Source organism: Ciconia boyciana, chromosome 34, assembly GCF_034638445.1.
Source record: "Ciconia boyciana chromosome 34, ASM3463844v1, whole genome shotgun sequence".
Taxonomy (NCBI): Eukaryota; Metazoa; Chordata; class Aves; order Ciconiiformes; family Ciconiidae; genus Ciconia; species Ciconia boyciana.
This window is the reverse complement of record NC_132967.1, coordinates 978,295-995,418: the sequence shown is the minus strand read 5'-3', so window position 1 is coordinate 995,418 and position 17,124 is coordinate 978,295. Positions and strand designations below refer to the sequence as shown.

General features: G+C 70.7%; 1 protein-coding gene across 3 annotated transcripts; it reads left to right on the top strand.

The window, feature by feature from the left end:
* Window positions 1–1,682: 1,682 nt before the first annotated feature.
* On the top strand, window positions 1,683–17,124 carry L1CAM (L1 cell adhesion molecule). Of its 3 annotated transcripts, none has more exons than XM_072848940.1 (26): window positions 1,683–1,786; window positions 2,585–2,690; window positions 2,764–2,951; window positions 3,439–3,561; window positions 4,098–4,268; window positions 4,966–5,077; window positions 5,228–5,412; window positions 6,021–6,152; window positions 6,648–6,791; window positions 7,540–7,651; window positions 7,733–7,899; window positions 8,607–8,766; window positions 8,843–8,967; window positions 9,199–9,300; window positions 9,704–9,901; window positions 10,291–10,361; window positions 10,884–11,058; window positions 11,611–11,729; window positions 11,911–12,136; window positions 12,457–12,579; window positions 12,968–13,141; window positions 13,450–13,572; window positions 13,962–14,126; window positions 14,657–14,788; window positions 15,101–15,173; window positions 16,831–17,124. In XM_072848940.1, exons 1-26 carry the CDS (start codon window positions 1,705–1,707, stop codon window positions 17,045–17,047), a joined length of 3,705 nt encoding a protein of 1,234 aa, XP_072705041.1. In that variant the 5' UTR covers window positions 1,683–1,704; the 3' UTR covers window positions 17,048–17,124. The 3 variants fall into 3 exon arrangements, with proteins under 3 accessions (XP_072705041.1, XP_072705040.1, XP_072705042.1); XM_072848939.1 differs by having other exon boundaries at window positions 10,833–11,058; XM_072848941.1 differs by lacking the exon at window positions 12,968–13,141 and having other exon boundaries at window positions 10,833–11,058; window positions 13,533–13,572; window positions 16,831–17,031.

Sequence of the window (17,124 nt, the reverse complement as noted above, 5' to 3'; positions counted from 1 at the left end):
TGCGGGTCTGGGCTGAGGCAAAGGTGGTTCTATAGGGTATCTGCGGGACTGGGCTGAGGCAAAGATGGTTCTATAGGGTGTCTATGGGGTTGGGCTGAAGCAAAGGTGGCTCTGTGGGGTCTTTATGGGTCTGGGAGTGAGGTAAAGGTGGCTTGATAGGATCTTTATGGGGCTGGGCTGAGATAAAAGTCGTTCTATAAGGCTGGGCTGAGGTAAAAATGGTTCTGTAGGGTGTCTATTGGGCCAGATTGAGGTAAAGGTGGTTCTATAGCATATCTATACAGGGCTGGGCTGAGGTAAAAGGGGCTCTGTGGGGAGGGGGCTCTTCGGTCATCCCCGAGGCGGGAAGCGCGGAGGGGCTGCAGCTCCGTGGGGCGGGTGGCGATGAGGGGCCGGGGCTGAGGCAAAAGCAGCTCTATAGGGTCTCTATGAGGCTGGGCTGAGGTAAAGGTGGGTCTATAGGGTGTCTGTGGGGTTGGACTGAGGCAAAGGTGGCTCTATAGGGTCTTCGTGGGGCTGGGCTGAGGCAAAGGTGGCTCTATAGGGTCTTCGTGGGGCTGGGCTGAGGCAAAGGTGGCTCTATAGGGTCTCCGTGGGGCTGGGCTGAGGCAAAGGTGGCTCTATAGGGTCTCCGTGGGGCTGGGCTGAGGTAAAGGTGGCTCTATAGGGTCTCCGTGGGGCTGGGCTGAGGCAATGGGGTGTCTGTGGGGCCAGGGCTCTGTGGGGAGGGGGCTCTGTGAGGCTGGGCTGAGGTAAAGGGGGTCCTATGGGGGCTCTGAGGGGCTGGGGCAGTGTGAGGAGCGGGTGCAGGGGTCTTTATGGGGCTGAAGCCGAGCAGGGAGGGGGTTAGGGCATCTCTGTGGGGGTCCCTGCTGTTTGCTGTGGGGCTCTGTGGGGCCAGGAGGGTCTCCACGGGAGCTCTATGGGGCCAGGGAGCTCTGTTGGGGGCTCTGTAGGGTCTCCATAGGGTCCCTAAGAGGCCAGGGAGCTGGGGGGCTCTACAGGGTCTCCGTGGGATCCCGGCCCGCGTCCAACAGATGGGTGGGGCCGGCGGGGGGGGCGCGGGAGGGTGTGGGCCTGTGTGCGGCACACGCGTGTGCGGGGACACACACACACACACACACACGATGTAACCGGTCCCGACAGCCGCCCCCGGCACCCCACGGCCGCCCCCGCCGCCGTGACGGGCCACGGCCCCGGCGCCTGGTCCCCTGCCGGGGGGGGGGGGGGGCTGTGTCATTGCCCGATCCCTCCCAGCGTGTCGTGTGTGTGTCGTGTCCCCCCCCCCAGGAATGTGGGGTCAACAAGGGACCCTTGTTCCCGCCGGGGCCGCCCCCGCTTCCGCCCCGGGGGCCCTCGGGGGGGTCCGGCCGCCCGGGTCCCGCCGGCGGGAGGGAGCTGTCCCGGCCGCCCGGTCCCTGTCCAGGGTGCTGGAGGCTGCTGGGGGGAGGGGCTGGGGGTCGCCCGGACGCCGGGGTCCCGAGCCAAGGTGACAGGTTCCCTCATTAGCCGTTGCCATGGTAACGGGCGCATCCGTGGGGGGGGGGGAGGGGAGGCGGTGGCCGCCACACAATGGAGCTGGGGGGTCCCGGCCGCCTGGGTCCCCCCCGGGGGGCTGACACCCCCCACCCCCCATCCCCGAGGCCGGGGTCCCCCCAGTCACCCCGTGTCCCCCCCAGGGCCCCGCTGCCGCCGGCCCCGGCCATGGCTCTGCCCCGGGGGCTCGGCCTCCTCCTGCTGCTGGCGCTGGGGGGGCCCGGCGCCGCCATCACCATCCCCCCGGAGTGTGAGTGGGGCGGGGGGGGTTTGGACGCTTGCACGAGGGCCGCTTGCACGAGGGCCGCCCGCGCCTTTGCACGAGGATTCTCTGCACGCTCGCCCCCCTCGCACGAGGATTCTTTGCACGCTCGCCCCCCTCGCACGAGGATTCTTTGCACGCTCGTCCCCCTTGCACGAGGACTATTTGCACACTCGCCCCCCTCGCACGAGGACCCCTTGCACGCTCACCCCCGCGCACAAGCACCCTTCACACACTTGCCCCCCCCCCCCCGCCTCGCACGGCTGCTCACAAGGGCCCCGTGGCCTTGCACGCCCAGGGGGAGCCCCCACTCACTGCTGTGTCTCTCCCTCCCCTGCCCCCGGGACGGTGCAGATGGTCTGCACGAGCGTGAGTCTGGGGGGTCCTGGGGCCCCGGGGGTCTTGGGTGGTTCTGGAGTCCCTGGGAGGGGGGCTGGGGGGCCTCTGGGTGGCTCTGAGAACCCTGGGGGTCTCCGTCGGGCCTGGGGAGAGTCCCTGGGATCTCCAGGGGGGGTTCCTGAGGTGGCCAGGGTGGTGTCCAGTGTCCTGGAGGGTCCCTATGGGGTCCCTGAGGTCCCCATGGGGTCCCTGGGGGGTGTCAGGGTGGTCTGTTGGGGGTCTGGGGTCCCCAAGTGTCTTTGGGGGGCTCCTGGGGGCCCTGAGGGAGTCCCTGTGGGTCTGGGGAGGGGTCCCTGTGGGGGTCCTGAGGGCCCTATGGAGTCCCTGGGGGAATCTTGGGGGTGCCTGGGGTGTCCCCGGGGGTCCCACCCGCTGACCCCCCCGCAGTCCTGCAGCCCCCCGAGCTGACGGAGCAGCCCCCGGAGCAGCTCGTCGTCTTCCCCAGCGACGATGTCGTCCTCAAGTGCGCGGCCACCGGCAACCCCCCCGTCCAGTGAGTGTGTCCCCCGTGTCCCCCCCGTGTCCCCCCCCGTGTCCCCGCGGTGACGGTGACTCCCCGCCCGCAGGTACCGCTGGACGCGGGAGGACCAGCCCTTCGTCCCCGAGGAGCACCCGGGGGTGACGGTGGCCCCAGGCGCGGGGACCCTGGTCATCAACGCCAGCCTGGCCGGGCGCCTGCAGGGCCGGTACCGCTGCTTCGCCGCCAACACCCTGGGCACTGCCCTCTCCCTCGAGGCCCGCGTCATCGCTGAGAGTGAGATGGGGACCCCAAACCCCCGGGCACCCCAAGACCCACCCGTGTCCCCCCGGGCAGCCTCCACCCCCTCCTGGGCCTCTCCGAATCCCCCCTGGGTGACCCAAAACCGGCCCTGAGGGTCCCCTGAATCCCCCAAAAGCTGCCCTGGGGTCCCCTAAATCCCCCCAGGGTGCCCCACAGCCCCCTGAGGGTCCCCTAGATCCCCCCAGAGCCCAATGGGGGTCCCCTAAAATCGCCCTGGGAGCCCCCAGATCCCGCAGGGTCGTCCTAGATCCCCCCCCACCCCGATTTCCCTGCCACAACCCCTCACTCAAGGCCCGGATGCCGGGGTCCCTGGCTGGTTTGGGGAGGGTAAGGGGAACCCCCTGCATGCCAGGGTCCCTGGCTGGCTTGGGGGGGCAGGGGGAACCCCCTGGACATGGGGATCCCTGGTTGCGGGGGGCCCTCTGGACGCCCGTGCCCCCCCAGCCGTTGTGGTCCCCAGACACGCCGCAGTGGCCCAAGGAGAAGGTGATGCCGGTGGAGGTGGAGGAGGGGGACCCCGTGGTGCTGCCCTGTGACCCCCCCAAGAGCGCTGTGCCCCCCAAGATCTACTGGCTCAACAGCCGTGAGCAACCGGGGCAGGGCTGGGGGGGCTGATCCTGCACCCCTTGTACACAGCTCCCCCGCCACCCCCTTATCCCCTCACCCTGCTGCACCCCCATACTGCCCCGGCACCCCCTAACACCTCTGCACCCCTTACCCCCATAATCCTCCCTGCAGCCCCATAATCCCCCTGCACCCTGTTGCACCCCTGGCACCCCCTGATCACCCTGTGCCCCCCATCCTCATGGGCTCCCCTGCACCTCCATAACCCCCTGCCACCCCATAGCACCTGGGATCCCCTGATTTCCCCCCCCCCAACCCCATTGCACCCCCAACCCCACAGCACCCCTGGGGTCCTGGTACCCACCCGCCCCCAATAATCCCCCGGGCCCTCTTGCCCCTCACTGCACCCCGTCGCCCTCCCGACACCCCGTTGCACCCCACGCCCTCCTCCCAAGCGTGCTGCCCTCCCCATTTCCCCACTCCCTGTCCCCACCGTGGGCAGGGTGGGGGCCTGGGGGCGGCAGGGACCCCCTGACCCCCCCGTGTCCCCCCCAGGCATCGTGCACATCGCGCAGGACGCGCGGGTGAGCATGGGGCAGGACGGGTTCCTCTACTTTGCCAACGCGCTGGTGGGGGACAGCCACCCCGACTACATCTGCCATGCCCACTACCTGGGGCCCCGCACCATCATCCAGAAGGAGCCCCTCGACCTCCGCGTTGCCCCCAGTACGTGGGGGGGCCGGGACCCCCAGCTTCCCCCTGGCACCCCCGGAGTTGCCCCCAGAGCCTCCCCAGAACCCAGCTCCCCTAGGGACCCTGTCACTGCCCAAAGTCACTTCTGTGGGAGCCCCCCAGATCGCTTTCATGGGGCCCTCTCCAGGGGACCCCACCTTAACCCCCCCCTAAAACTCTCCTACCGCTCTCCCGCACCCATAAAACTGCCCCGACCAGCAGAAGCCCCCCCCAACCCATGGGGGCCCCCCAGAGAGGACCCCACTTTAGGATCTCCCCCCCCTCAAGCCCACAGAGCTGCCCCACCTTGGGGTCCCCCCTCAAAACCCCCTGGAGACCCCCACTCCTTGGGAGGATGGTCTGGGAGGGGGTGTCTCGAGGGTCCCTTGGTATATAGGGGGTCACTGGGAGTATGGGGGCTCTGGGGGGTCTGTTGGCATATGGGGCATCCCTGGGGCTCTGGGGGTCCCTTGGTGTATGAAGGGGGCTCTGGGGGGGGCCCTTGGTGTATTGGGGGGGTCCTCGGAAATACGGGGAGGGGCCTTGGGGCTCGTGAGGGGTGCTGTTGGTGTATGGAGGATCCCTGGGGCTTGGGGGCGTCCCTTGATGTATGGGGGGTCCTCAGGAGTATGGGGGGCTCTGGAGGGGTCTCTGGGGTTGCCCCCTGCCCCCACTAACCCCCTTCCCCCAGGTAACTCGGTGCAGTCTCGCCGTCCCCAGCTCGTGGTGCCCCGGGACCCGCAGCCCCCCCACGTCGCCCTGCGGGGGGGCACCCTGGTCCTCGAGTGCATCGCCGAGGGGCTGTGAGTTGGAGGGGGCGCTGGGGGTGCCGGGGAGGCCCAGCAGGGTCCCGGAGGGTCCCTGGGGTGCTGAGGGGGGACCGGGGGGGGCATGCTGGGGCCGGCGTGGGGCCCGGGGGGGGTCCCAGCCCCTCGGTGACATGGGCCCCCCAGCCCCACGCCGGCGGTGCGGTGGCAGCGGCTGAACGGGCCCCTGCCGCGGGGCCGGGCCTCGCTGGAGAACTTCAACAAGACGCTGCGGCTGCGGGCGGTGGAGGAGGCGGACGACGGCGAGTACGAGTGCGTGGCCGAGAACAGCCAGGGCCAGGCGCGCCACAGCCACCTCGTCACCGTCGAGGGTACGGCACGAGGGGCGCTGGGACCCGCTGGGGTGGGTGCTGGGGGCACTGGGAGGCACTGGGACCTGCTCGCGTAGGTGCTGGGGGCACTGGGAAGCGGGCAGAGACAGGGGGATTGGGACTGGGGGTGGCTGGGAGGCGCTGGGGTGGGCGCTGGGAGTACTGGGGGGCACCAGTGTGGGCACTGGGAACGCTGGGGGGACACCGGTGTGGGTGCTGGGGGGCACTGGGCGGAGCACTGGGGGCACTGGGAGGTGCTGGCATGGGTGCTGGGGACATTGGGAGGCGCTGGCCTGGGTGCTGGGAGGCACTGGGAGGAGCGCTGGGGGTACTGGGAAGCACAGGGGTGGAAGCTAGGAGCACTGGGAGACACTGGGGTGGGTTCTGGGGGCACTGGGAGACACTGGGATCCACTGGGGTGGGCACCGGGAACACTGGGAGACAATGGGAGGCGTTGGGGGGGGCGCTGGGGGCACTGGGATTGGGACAGGGGCACTGGGGTGGGCGGTGGGAGATACCGGGAGGCACAGGGGCAGGGCTGGGGAGGGGCCGGGGGTCTCGGGGGGCAGCGGGGGTCCCCTGACGCCCCCCCCGTCCCCCCCCCGCAGCTGCCCCATACTGGGTGCGCCGCCCCCAGAGCGGGGTCTTCGGCCCCGGGGAGACGGCGCGGCTGGACTGCCTGGTGGAGGGCAAGCCCCGGCCCCGCGTCGCCTGGCGCCTCAACGGGGTCCCCATCGAGGGTAGGGGGGCCACCCTGGGGACCCGGGGGCGTGTTGGGGTCCCTGCAGGGCTGTTGGGGTCCCTGGGACGGTCCCTAGAGGCTGGGGAGGGGGTGTTGGGGTCCCTCGGAGGTTATGGGGCCTCTCGGGGTTATTGGGGTCCCTGGGACAGTCTGGAGAGGGTGGGGGGTTGTTGGGGTCCCTTGGGGGGTCTCGGGGGCTGGAGGGGTGGGGAGAGGCCCCGGGGCGGGGGTAGGGTCCCTTTGGGTGTCTCTGGCTTTCTGGGGTAGGGTTGTTGGGGTCCCTGGAGACTGGAGGAGGAGGGGTGTCGGGGTCCCCGTGGGGTTTTGGGGCTCTCTGGAAGATATTAGGGTCCCTGTGGAAGATACTGGGGTCCCTGGGGGGGTGTTGGGGTGGGCGGGGGTCCCCAGGGAGGCTGCGGGTGTCCCTGGGGATGGGCGGGGGCCCGCGGGGAGGCAGCGGGGTCCCGTGGGTGCCCTCACCCCCCCGTTGCAGAGGTGCCGGGGGCCGGCCGGCGCGCGGTGCGGGACGGGGCGCTGGTGCTGTCCCGCCTGGAGCCCAACGACACGCTGGTGGCCCAGTGCGAGGCCTACAACCGCCACGGGCGCCTGCTGGCCAACGCCTTCGTCTACGTTGTGGGTGCGTGGGGAGACGGGGGGCGCGTGGAGGGGTGTCCGGGCCACCGGGACCCCTCCCCGGGCACCCGCATCCCCCCGCATCCTCCCGCTGCCAAGGGTGTTCCGCCGGGCAACCGCGTCCCCACGGCAACAGGCTGCCGCTGGCAACCATCCCCGTGGCGACAGCATCCCCCTACAGCCGCGTCCTCCCTGGCGACGGGCCCTGCGGTGGTGGCGTCGCCTTGGCGACGGCATCCCCGTGTGACGGTGTTCCCCGGCCGCAGACGTGGTCCCCGCCGTGACCACATCCCCCTTGGCAACCACATCCCCCTTGGCAACACCCCATGGCAACCGGGTCTCCCCAGCAACCATCCCCTAGCAACCGTCCTCTGGTGACACCCTTCCCTGGCAACCCCTAGGCAACCAGCCCCATGGCAACGGTGCCCCCCCCCCATGGCAACCCCCTCCATTGCCACGGCGACTGGACAACAGGGCCCTCACCTAGCCATCACCATGGCAACCCAGCCTGGAGATAGTTGCCATGGCAACCTGCCTTCTCAGTCGCTGCTCCCACAGCAACCCTGCCAGGCAGATGTTGCCATGGTGATGGCCGCCTCTATGGCAACCGGGGGTACCTGCTGCCATGGCAACAGCTGGGGCTGCCTCAATGTCCTGGGAGGGGAGTGGGAGGTTTGGGGGGGGTCCGGGGGGTGGATTTGGGGTGCCAGGGGGGTCCGGGCACCCCGTTCACTGCCCCGCGCCCCCCCCAGAGCTGCCAGTGAAGATCCTGACACCGGACGAGACACCGTACGCGGTGGTCGAGAACCGGACGGTGTTCCTGCACTGCTGGGCCTTCGGGGCCCCCGCACCCACTGTCGAGTGGTGAGAGCCCCCCTGGGACCCCTCCCAGACCCCCCGGGACCCCCGGTGGCCCCCCCGACACTCTGCCCCCCCACCCCCCAGGCTGACGCCGGGGCTGGAGCCGGCCTTGCAGGACGACCGGGCCTTCGTCTTCACCAACGGGACCCTGCGGCTGGGCCCGGCAGTGCGGGGGGACGGGGGCCCCTTCACCTGCCGGGCCCACAACGCCCACAGCAACGCCAGCGTCGTCGCCCACCTCGACGTCAAAGGTACCAGCACCCCCGGGGACCCCCCCGGCCCCCCCCGGACTGCCCAGGTCACTCAGTGACCCCCTGGGATGCCCCTTATTCCCCTGGAGTGCCTTTGGGACCCCCAAATCCTTCCTGGGATCCCTCAGAGCCCCCCAGGGACCCCCTAAATCCTTCCCGTGACCTCCCAGAGCTCTCCAGTCTCCCCCAGATCCTTCCCAGATCTCCCCAGAGCCTCCCAGGGACCCCTAAATCCTTCCTGGGATCCACCAGAGTCTTCTTGGGACCCCCCCCGAGCCCTCCTGTGCCCTCCAAATCCTTCCCGAGGCTCCTACGTTCTTCCTGGGCCCCCCTCAAAGCCCCTCCAGGGCTCCCCATGTCTTTCCTGGGCCCTCCAAGAGCCCTCCAGGGCCCCCCAAATCCTTCCTGGGATCCTCCAGCCCCCCCCAAGTCTCTTCTGGGATCCCCTAGAGCCTCATAGGCCCCCGCAGATCCTTCCTGGCATCCCCAAGAGCCCTCCTGTGCCCCCCAAATCCTTCCTGGGACTCCTATATCCTTACTGGGACGACTCCCCCTGAGCACTCCCAGATCCTTCCTGGGACGCTCAAAGCCACTTCAGGTTCCCCCAAGTTCTTCCTGGGGCCCCCAGAGCACTCCAGGGCCCCCCCAGATCCTTCCCGGCACCCCTTGCACCCCCCCCCACATTAACCCTTTGCCGCCCACGGCAGCGGCGACGCGGATCGAGGTGCCCCCTCAGAGCACGACGGCAAAGAAGGGGGAGACGGTGACTTTCCGCTGCGTGGCCGCCTTCGACCCCGGGCTGGCCCCCCACGGCCTCGAGTGGCGCCGGGATGGGCGGCTGCTGCGCGAGACGGCCGACAGCGACAAGTGAGGGGGCTGGGGGGGGCTGGGGGGTCCCGCGGCCCCCCCCGGGCGGCTGACAGCCCCCGCCCCCTCCCCGCAGGTACTCGATGACCGGGGACACGCTGACGGTGGCTGGGGTGGACTACGCCGACCAGGGGACCTTCTCCTGCCGTGCCTGGACCCTCCTGGATGCCGTCGAGGCCGAGGCGCAGCTCCGTGTCGTGGGTGAGCCCCCCCCCCCCCAAACCCCGGGAGGGATGCGGGACCCCGCTGCGGGGGCTCCCCAAATCCTCCCAGGGTGCCACTGCGCCCATGGCTGGGTCTGCCCTGGCTCTGCCTCTGTTACCCCAGTTCTGCCCCAGTTCTGCCTCTGTTACCCCTGGTTCTGCTGCGATTCTGCCCCGGTGACCCCAGTTCTGCCCCACTGCCCCCCACTAACTGCCCTGGCCCCCCCAGGCCGGCCGGGCCCCGTGCGGGAGCTGCAGGTGCTGGAGGTGGGCGAGCGCCAGGTCCGGCTCACCTGGACCCCGGGGGACGAGCACAACAGCCCCGTGGAGAGTAAGGGGGGGCCGGGGGGGGCTGGGGGGTCCCAGGGGTCTCCAGGGTGGGACTGAGGGGAGACCAGGGGGGCCTGGGGTGTCGGGGGGGGGAGCTAAGGGCAGGTCAGGAGGTGTCGGGGTGGAGTTCAGAGCTGTTGGGAGCTGATGGGTTCTGGAGGGGGTCTGGGGGCTTCAGGGGTCCTGGGGGATTTGGGGAGTCTGGGGGGGGGGGTCGGGGTGGTCTCGGGGGTTCAGAGGTCATGGGGGGCTGAAGGGCTCAGGGGAACCGGAGGGGTTCAGGGGGTCTCCTGGTGTTCGGGGAGGGGTCTGGGGTTGTCAGGGCTGAAGGAGGAGGAGGAGGAGGGCGGAGGTGATGGGGATTTGGGGGTGCTGGGGGGCACCCCTAACCCCCCCACCCCCAGAGTTCGTGGTGGAGGAGGAGGAGGGCATCTTCGCGCCCGGGCGCTTCGTGGAGCGGCTGACGGTGCCGGGGGAGCAGCCCTGGGCCCCCCTCACCCTCTCGCCCTACGGCCGCTACCGTTTCCGGGTGCTGGCGGCCAACGCCTACGGCCGGGGGGAGCCCAGCGCCCCCAGCGCCCCCATCTCCACCCCCTCCGCGGGTGAGTGCCCCCCGGCACCCCAAAACCCCCATCTCCACTCCCCCCGCTGGGTAAGTGCCCCCCAGATTCTGCCCGGGGACCTGCAGTCCCCCCCACCAGTGCCCGTTGCCACCCCCTGGCAGGTAAGTGCCTCCCAGGCACCCTGGGGACCCCAAAACCCCTCTGCCCCCCTCCAGGTAAGACACCCCCCAAATGCTCCTGGGGACCACGAAACCCCCCAGGGGACCCCAAATCCCTGGGAGACCCCAAACCGTACCCCCACACCCCCATATCCAACATCCAACGGGTACTGACCACCCAAAGGGGTTGGGGGATGTCTCTGAGCCCCACCCCCCCGAAGGGTCTGTGGGAATTTAGGGGGGGTCTCTGAGCCTCCATCCGCCCCCCAGCCCCCGAGCGCAACCCTGGGGGCGTCAAGGGTGAAGGCAACGAGACCAACAACCTGGTCATCACCTGGCAGGTACCGGGAACCCGGGGGTCCTGGAGGGATGCCATCTCGGGGGCTGGGGGACCCCGGTGGGGGTTGGGGGATGAGGGGGGCTGGAGTAGGTTTGGGAGGGGTGGGAAGGTGTGGGGCAGGTTTGGGGGGCTCCCTTTGGCTTGGGGGGCCTCAGGGAAGACTTGGGGGCCCTGGGGTGCTTGGGGTGGGCTCAGGGCAGGTTTGAGGGGCTGAGGGGGGCTTGAGGTGGGTTTGAGGGGGTTCCTTCAGCTTGGGGCAGGTTTGGGGGGGTCAGAGGGGCCCAGAGGTGGTTGGGGGTTCCTCTGTCTCAGGCCGGGTTCTGGGGGACGTGGGGCAGGTTTGGGGGGGGGTCCTTCTATCCCGGGAGAGGTTAGGGGAGCTCAGGGGGAGCTGGGGGCATCCCTCCAGGCCGGGGTGGGTTTGGGGGGCCGGGGGGGTGGATTTGGGGGGGCACTGAGGTCCTGCCCGCAGCCGCTGGCACCGGGGGAGTGGAACGCGGCCGAGGTGTGGTACCGGGTGCAGTGGCGGGCGCTGGAGCCGGTGCTGGGCCAGTGGCGCGAGGAGACGGTGGGGGGCCCCCCCGTCGTGGTGGGTGGCACCCCCACCTTCAGCCCCTACGAGATCCGGGTGCAGGCGGTCAACGACGTTGGGAAGGGCCCCGAGCCCCCCATCATCGTCGGCTACTCGGGAGAGGACTGTGAGTCGGGGCCCCCCAAAACCCCCTGTGCGGGGTGGGGGGCAATTGTGGGGGCAGAGAGACCCTCGGGGGGGACACCCCAAATCTGGGGGTGCAGAGAGACCCCGAGGTAGGGAGACTCCAAATCTGGGGCTGCTGGGAGACCCCCAGTGGGGGAGGACCCCAAATCTGGCGGTGCCAAGACCTGAAGATGGGGACACCCCAAATCTAGGGGTGCTGGGAGACACCAAGGTGGGGGTCCCCAGTTCTGGGGGTGGAGAGGCCCCAGGGAGGGGTTGAGTCTCAGATCGGGGGGTGCTGAGGGACCCCAGGGTGGGGGAACCCTGAATCTGGGCTGCAGAGTCACGGAGAGGGGGAGACCCAGATCTGGGGGTGCATTTTGGGGGTCCCCTCCGGGACTGACCCGTATGGGGGGTGGGGCTGGAGGCTGCCCGTTTTCGGGGGTCCTCTATCTGGGGGTGTCTCGGGGATGCCCATGGCGGGGATCCTCTGGGGGTTCCCAGCCCCCCCGGTGCGTGGTTTTGGGGGCTCACACTGCTGCCGCCCCCGCAGTGCCGCTGGTGTACCCCGAAAATGTGGGGGTGGAGATCCTGAACAGCACCAGCGTGCGGGTGCGCTGGAGCCTGGCGGGGACCCCCCGAGACCTGCGCGGGCACCTCCGGGGATTTCGGGTAAGGGGGTTGGGGGGTGGGGGGCCGCTGTGGATGGGATGTGGGGGTGCAGGGGGCTCCTGGGGATGGGGGGCAGCGATGGGGGTACAGGGGGCTGTGGGGTATGGGGGGCGGTTCGGGGGTGCCAGGGCAGCTTGGGGGGGGTCCCCGCTGCCTGACGTGCCCCCCCCCCCCACCCCAGGTGCTGTACTGGCGTGGGGGCTGGGTGGGGGAGCGGGTGCGCCGGCAGGCCCCCCCCGCCCCCCCCCGGGGGCACCCCGGGGTGCTGACGGTGCCCGGCGAGGCCAGCGGGGTGCTGCTGGGGGGGCTGCGCCCCTGGAGCCGCTACCGCCTCCAGGTCGTCGTCTTCAACGGGCGGGGAAACGGCCCCCCCAGCGACGAGATCCGCTTCGACACCCCCGAGGGAGGTGAGGCCCCTCCCGGGGACCCCCAGCCTCCCCCAGACCCCCGAAATCTGTCCTAGGGACCCCTAAAAACCTCTGAGGTCCCTCCTACCTGCCCCTGAGAGCCCCTAACTGCATCCCGGGGCCCCCCAACCCTGCCCGGGGGACCCCCAAATACCGCCCGGGGACCCCCAACACCCTCCTGGCTCCCCTCTGTCCCCAGCACGGTTGTCCCCTCTCCCCATTTTGGGGGTCCCCTCTGTCCCCGGGGGGCTCCCCACAGTCCCCGGTGGGGGGACCCCCACCTTGGCGGTTCGGGGGTCCCTGACGCTGCCCCCGCCCAGTGCCGGGCCCCCCTGAGGAGCTGCACGTGGAGCGTGTGGGGGAGACGACCCTGGCCCTGGAGTGGAAGCGCCCACGGCACCCCAATGGCATCCTCACCGGCTACCTGCTCCAGTACCGCCAGGGTCCGCTGCTGGGGGCACCAGGGGGCACTCGGGGGCACCGGGAGGCACTCGGGGGGCACTGGGGGGCACTGGGGGTGCTGGGTGAGCTACTGGTAACACTGGGGGGGGGTACTGGAAGCACTGGGGATGCTTGGGGGCATCTGGGGCTGTTTGGGGATTCTGGGGGGTATGTGTGGGTCTGGGGGTATGTGGAGGTTTGGGGGGCTTCAGGGAGGTTGGGGAAGTATGGGGGAGTGGGGGGCACGTGTGGGATTTGGGGGGCTTTGGAAGGGACTTGGGGGGTATTTGGGGGCACGGGGGTGTTTGGGGCGTGGGGGGATCGGGGGCTTGTAGGGGCTGCTGGGGGCCGCGGGGGGTCTGGGCTGGGGGTGCTGAGGCTGCCCCGCAGTGAACCAGACGGAGGGGGGGCTGCCCTACGAGATCTCCTTCCCCGCCGGGACCCTCAACACCACCCTGGGGCGCCTGGCCCCCCGCGGCCGCTACCGCTTCGCCCTGCGCGCCCTGACCCGCGTGGGGCCCGGCCCCGCGCTGCTGCGCCAGGGCAGCCTGCTCCCCGAGCCCGGTGGGTACCCCGACACCTCCGGGGGGGCTGAGACCCCAGATCCTCCGTGGGGAGGGCCTGGAAGTTCCGGGGGGCCTCGAGACCCCCGGCTGGGCCTTAAGACCCCCGTGGGGGACCCTGAGACGCCCGGGGGGGGAGTGGGGCGGCAAAATGCCGAGGCAGGGCTGATCCTGGGGGTGCTGCGTTCTCGGGGACCCCAATACCGGGGGGGGGCCCAGATGCTGGCTGCCGCCCCCACCACATGGGGGGCTGCTGAGCATGGGGGAAGGGGGATCCCCCGTTTTTGCTGAGCCCCCGCCCCCCCGCAGTGCTGCCGGTCCTGGGGAGTGTGGAGGTGGGCGAGGTGGGGGAGGACTTCACCGTCCTGCACTGGACCCTCGCCCACCCCCAGGCCAACATCGAGTTCGAGGTCCAGTACATGAGCAAAACCAGTAAGGGCGGCCCACTGGGACTGGGGGGTGGGTATGGGAGGGTGGGGGGGTCTGATGGGGGGTTTTTGGGGCTCCTGAGTGGGGAGAGGTGAGGTGGTGGTGGTGGGGAAATGGGGGTCGGGGAGTCCCAGGTGGGGCCTGGGGGCTCTGGGTAAGGGCGGGTGGGGTCTGGGTGGTCCTTGGGTAATGGCTGTGGGGTGGTAGGGATGTGGGGTGAGGGGGGGTCCCACGGGGGATTTGGGGGAGCCTCTGGGTGCGTTTTGGGGGGGCAACGGGGCTTAGGACATCCCAGGAAAAGAGGGCGTGAGGGGAGCAGGGGTCTCCCGTGGGGCTCTGGGGGAGGCACGGGGGGGTGTCTCCCCGCTGTCCGTGACCCCCCGCCCCCGCAGCGGAGGAGCCCTGGCGCACCTCGGGGCGCGCCAACTCCTCGCTGGGGCTGTACCGCCTGGGGGACCTGCGCCCCGGCACCTCCTACCGCGTCCAGTTCGTGGGGTGCAACCACTCGGGCGAGCGCGTGGCCTTCTGGGAGAGCGAGGTGCAGACCAACGGCACCCGTGAGTCCCCGCGGGGCCCTGGCCCCCGCCCCCTCGCAGACCCCTCAAAGACGCTTTCCTACCGTGGGCCGCCCCGAAACCGCCACTGCTGTGCTGGGGACCCACGAAACCCCCTTTTTCCCCCCAAGGGGACCCTGAAACCACCTCCGGCCGCCTCGGGGAACCTCCAAACCCCCCTTTCCCCCAAGGGGACCCCTGAAACCACCTCCGGCTGCCTTGGGGAACCTTGAAACCCCCTTTTTCCCCCCACAGGGACCCTGAAACCACCTCCGGCTGCCTCAGGGAACCTCGAAACCCCCTTTTCTCCCTGGGGGACCCTAAAACCCCTCCAGCTGCTTCAGGGCACCTCGACCCCCCCTTTCCCTGCGGAGACCCCTGAAACTGCCCTCAGCTGCTTCGGGTCCCCTTGAAACCACCTTTTCCCCTGAGGGAGCCCCCCCGAGTGCATGGCCAGGCCGCTCGGGGGTGCTTGGGGGAGTCCCCGAAGCTGGTTTTCCCCCACACTGACCCCCTGTCCCCCGTCCCCCCAGTGGTGCCGAGCCCCGCGGGCGGCTTCGCCACCGAGGGCTGGTTCATTGGCTTCGTCAGCGCCGTGGTGCTGCTGCTCCTCCTCCTCCTCATCCTCTGCTTCATCAAGCGCAGCAAGGGGGGCAAGTATTCGGGTGAGCCCAGAGCCCCCCCAGATCCCCCCAAACCCCCCTCCCGGGCCCTTGGGACCCTGGAGACTCCCCTGGTACTACAGAGGGTTTCCTGTAGGTTTTGGGGGGGTCCCCAAGGCTTGGGGAGGGGTCTCTAATTTGTGGGAGGGGGCGGTGGGAGGCTTGGGGGGGACACGCACGTGGGGAGGTCTCCGAGGCTTCAGGGGGGCCCTGGGGGTGTTCCTTAGGCGTGGGGGGGTCCCCGAGGCTTGAGGGGGTCCGGGGGGTGCCCACATCTGGGGGTCCCGGCCCCCCTGAACCGAGCCGTGCCCCCAGTGAAGGACAAGGAGGACACGCAGGTGGACTCGGAGGCCCGGCCCATGAAGGACGAGACCTTCGGGGAGTACAGGTGAGGGGCGGGGCAGGGGCGGGGCTTATGGCAGGGGGCGGGGCCGGAGCTGCACCCCGCCGAGCTGCCCCCCCTTCACTAATTGCTCGCCCCCTCGTTAACTGCCCCCCCGCTAATTGCCCCCTCGTTAACTGCCCCCGCCCGCTAATTGCCCCCTCGTTAGCTGACCCCCCCCTAATTGCCCCCTCGTTAACTGCCCCCCGCTAATTGCCCCCAGAGGCGGGGCTCCACCTCCAGCCCCCCCTCGCTTTTGCCCCCCTGACGCTTTGTCTCTCCCCGCTGCTGCCTTGGCTAATGCAGGTCCCTGGAGAGGTAAGGGGGGGCTGAGTCGGGGGTCTGCTGGGCCCCGGGGCCGCTGGGTGCCTTGGAGGGGTGGCGTGTCCTTGCAGCCCCTGTCCCAGTGTCCTCCAGCACGGGGTGGCGGCAGCGGGGGCGATGGCGGCAGAGGGGCGATGGCGGCAGAGGGGCGATGGCGGCAGCGGGGAGATGGCGGCAGCGGGTGGTGGTGATGGTGGCAGAGGGGGCAATGGTGGCAATGGGGCAATGGCGGCAATGGGGGCGATGGCGGCAGCGGGGAGATGGTGGCAGTGGGTGGTGGCAATGGTGGCAGCGGGGGTGATGGTGGCAGTGGGGGCAATGGCAGCAGAGGGGCGATGGAGGCAGAGGGGGCGATGGCGGCAGAGGGGCGAGGGCGGTGATGGCGGCAGAGGGGCGATGGCGGCAGAGGGGCAATGGGGCAGAGGGGGCAATGGCGGCAGAGGGGGCGATGGCGGCAGAGGGGGCGATGGCGGCAGAGGGGCGATGGGGCAGAGGGGCGATGGGGCAGAGGGGCGGTGGCGGCAGAGGGGCGATGGGGCAGAGAGGCGATGGAGGCAGAGGGGCGAGGGCAGTGATGGCGGCAGAGGGGGCGATGGGGCAGAGGGGCGATGGAGGCAGAGGGGCAGTGGAGGCAGAGGGGCGATGGCGGCAGAGGGGCGAGGGCGGTGATGCCGGCAGAGGGGCGGTGGCGGCAGAGGGGCGATGGAGGCAGAGGGGCGATGGCGGCAGAGGGGCGAGGGCGGCAGAGAGGTGATGGCGGCAGAGGGGGCGATGGAGGCAGAGAGGCGATGGGGGCAGAGAGGCGATGGAGGCAGAGGGGGCGATGGAGGCAGAGGGGGCGATGGAGGCAGAGGGGCGATGGCGGCAGAGGGGCGAGGGCGGCAGAGAGGCGATGGCGGCAGAGGGGCGGTGGCGGCAGAGGGGCGATGGGGCAGAGAGGCGAGGGCGGTGATGGTGGCAGAGGGGCGATGGGGCAGAGAGGCGATGGCGGCAGAGGGGGCGATGGGGGCAGAGAGGTGATGGTGGCAGAGGGGCGAGGGCGGTGATGGCGGCAGAGGGGGCGATGGCGGCAGAGGGGGCGATGGGGGCAGAGGGGCGATGGGGCAGAGGGGGCGGTGGCGGCAGAGGGGCGAGGGCGGCAGAGAGGCGATGGCGGCAGAGGGGGCGATGGGGCAGAGAGGCGATGGCGGCAGAGGTGCGATGGAGGCAGAGGGGCGATGGGGCAGAGGGGCGATGGAGGCAGAGGGGCGATGGGGCAGAGGGGCGATGGGGCAGAGGGGCGGTGGCGCAGCGGGTCCGGCGCGGCCCTGCCCGCGGTGACGGCGCGGTGCCGGCGCAGCGACGGCGAGGAGAAGGCGTCGGGCAGCTCGGGGCGGTCGCTGGGCGCGGCGGGCGCGGCGCTGGGCAGTGACGACAGCCTGGCGGGCTACGGCGGCAGCGCCGACGTCCAGTTCAACGAGGACGGCTCCTTCATCGGGCAGTACAGCGGCGCGCGCGGCACCGCCGCCGGCAGCTCCGGCCCCGCCAGCCCCTCGGCCGCGCCCCCGCTCGACTAGCGGCCGCCGGCGGCGGGGCGGCCCCCGGGCCGGCGGGGACGGGGGACGGGGGACGGGCCCTGCGGCGCTGGGGACCC